The sequence below is a fragment of the Pinus tabuliformis genome, chromosome 4_2 (genome assembly GCF_031772625.1).
Source record: "Pinus tabuliformis cultivar Carrire ecotype Pingquan chromosome 4_2, CPIR1, whole genome shotgun sequence".
In the NCBI taxonomy this organism is placed as follows: domain Eukaryota; kingdom Viridiplantae; phylum Streptophyta; class Pinopsida; order Pinales; family Pinaceae; genus Pinus; species Pinus tabuliformis.
In genome coordinates this window covers 445778921-445780227 of record NC_142304.1, presented here as the reverse complement: position 1 = coordinate 445780227, position 1307 = coordinate 445778921, and the positions used below count along the sequence as shown (strand labels likewise).

General features: G+C 48.0%; 1 protein-coding gene across 1 annotated transcript; it reads right to left on the bottom strand.

The window, feature by feature from the left end:
• Window positions 1-481: 481 nt before the first annotated feature.
• Window positions 482-1093, bottom strand: LOC149169886 (uncharacterized). The gene is made up of 2 exons (XM_089425371.1): window positions 1014-1093; window positions 482-869 (listed from the first exon to the last, which is right to left on the bottom strand). Exons 1-2 carry the CDS (start codon window positions 1091-1093, stop codon window positions 482-484), a joined length of 468 nt encoding a protein of 155 aa, XP_089281497.1.
• Window positions 1094-1307: the final 214 nt, after the last annotated feature.

The window sequence follows — 1307 nt, the reverse complement described above, 5'->3', positions numbered from 1 at the left end:
TATTTTGCCCCAAAATGTAAGTTTCTATGGGGCTTTGCGTACCCATGGCAATGTCTTTTTGAGCATTTTCATCTCTCTGCTACTTTGTAGACTTCCTTCCTGGCCCTTGTTTTTTTTGTGTGTCCAAATTTACACCGTGCTCTTTAGAAGAACTCCTAGTTGATCTAGTGGAGGGAGGATCTTGGGAAAAAGAAGAAGAATTTAGCAGAGGGGGGATGGGAGCATTAGTATCAACTTGGGATAGAGGCATGGAGAGCGGGGGGGGGGGTTATCTTCAGGGGGGAAATGGCAGAAAAGGGGTTGGATGATTCTAAGGAAGTCTTTGGGGGGGGGGAGGTGGAGGGGCGGGGGTCGAAGAGTTGAGGAGAGGAGGATCCAGTGAGGAGGTGGAGGGGGAGGCTGTGTGATTAGTCCTGGGAGGATTAGCTTCAGGGTTTGCCTTAGGGATGGATTCAGTCTTTTTTTTTTTAACAGTTTCCCATTACTCATCTTGTGAAACATTTTCAACGTCAACTAATTTAGAGCAGCGATTGGCAAAATGGGCATATTTGTGACATACCTTGCATTTAAACGGGATCTGTTCATAGTCCAATTGTTGGATGTGAGTCCAGTCATCCACTTTGAGCTTGATGGCCTCCGAGAGGCCTTTGCCGAGATCAACTTTAACACATATGCAGGCGCAAGCTTGCATGTTGTCCTTTGGCTCACTACGATCAATAAACTTTCCAACAACATTTCCAATGGCTCGAACCGATTCATCTCCCCAACAATGGAGAGGGAGATGAGGGAGCCGAACCCAGATCGGGACCGCGTTGAGAACATCCAATTCAAGATCAAAATCTGGGGTCCATTTGTTGAGGTACAAGCCTCTAGAGTCCATGAAATCTAGTCAGTTCCTAAAGATTAGATCCTTGTCTTCTCTTGATTCAAAGTGGAAGGTGAAGTACCCTTTCCCACAAAAGTGGATGGAAATTTTACCATTTATTTTATCGGACCAGTTTCGCTCGACCCACCTTTGCACTATCTTCGGAGAGGGCCAGAGACCAGTGAATTGCCCGATGAGACCTCGTTCTGCCAGAGAAAGTGCTGCCATGCGAGGGAGAGCAGGGTGAAGAATCACTTCTTGCAAAACATCTATCTTCTTAACAAACTTTGAGATTGCTGGGCGAGGGCACTGAGGTGGCAAAGATTTGACTAGGGCAGAGAAGGCCAACTAGGTAAGGACTGCCTCCAGGGTTGCATCAGGAGGGGCCATGGCAAGCGAAGGGCCGAAGGCCGTAAGCACTGGAGAGCGCAGGCTCAGCAGC

Coding starts and splice junctions, on each gene's coding strand:
- LOC149169886 (XM_089425371.1), bottom strand. CDS start 1,093: ATGGCAGCACTTTCTCTGGCAGAACGAGGTCTCATCGGGCAATTCACT. Junction 870..1,013: donor TCTCCGAAGATAGTGCAAAG/GTGGGTCGAGCG, acceptor CATGGACTCTAG/AGGCTTGTACCTCAACAAAT.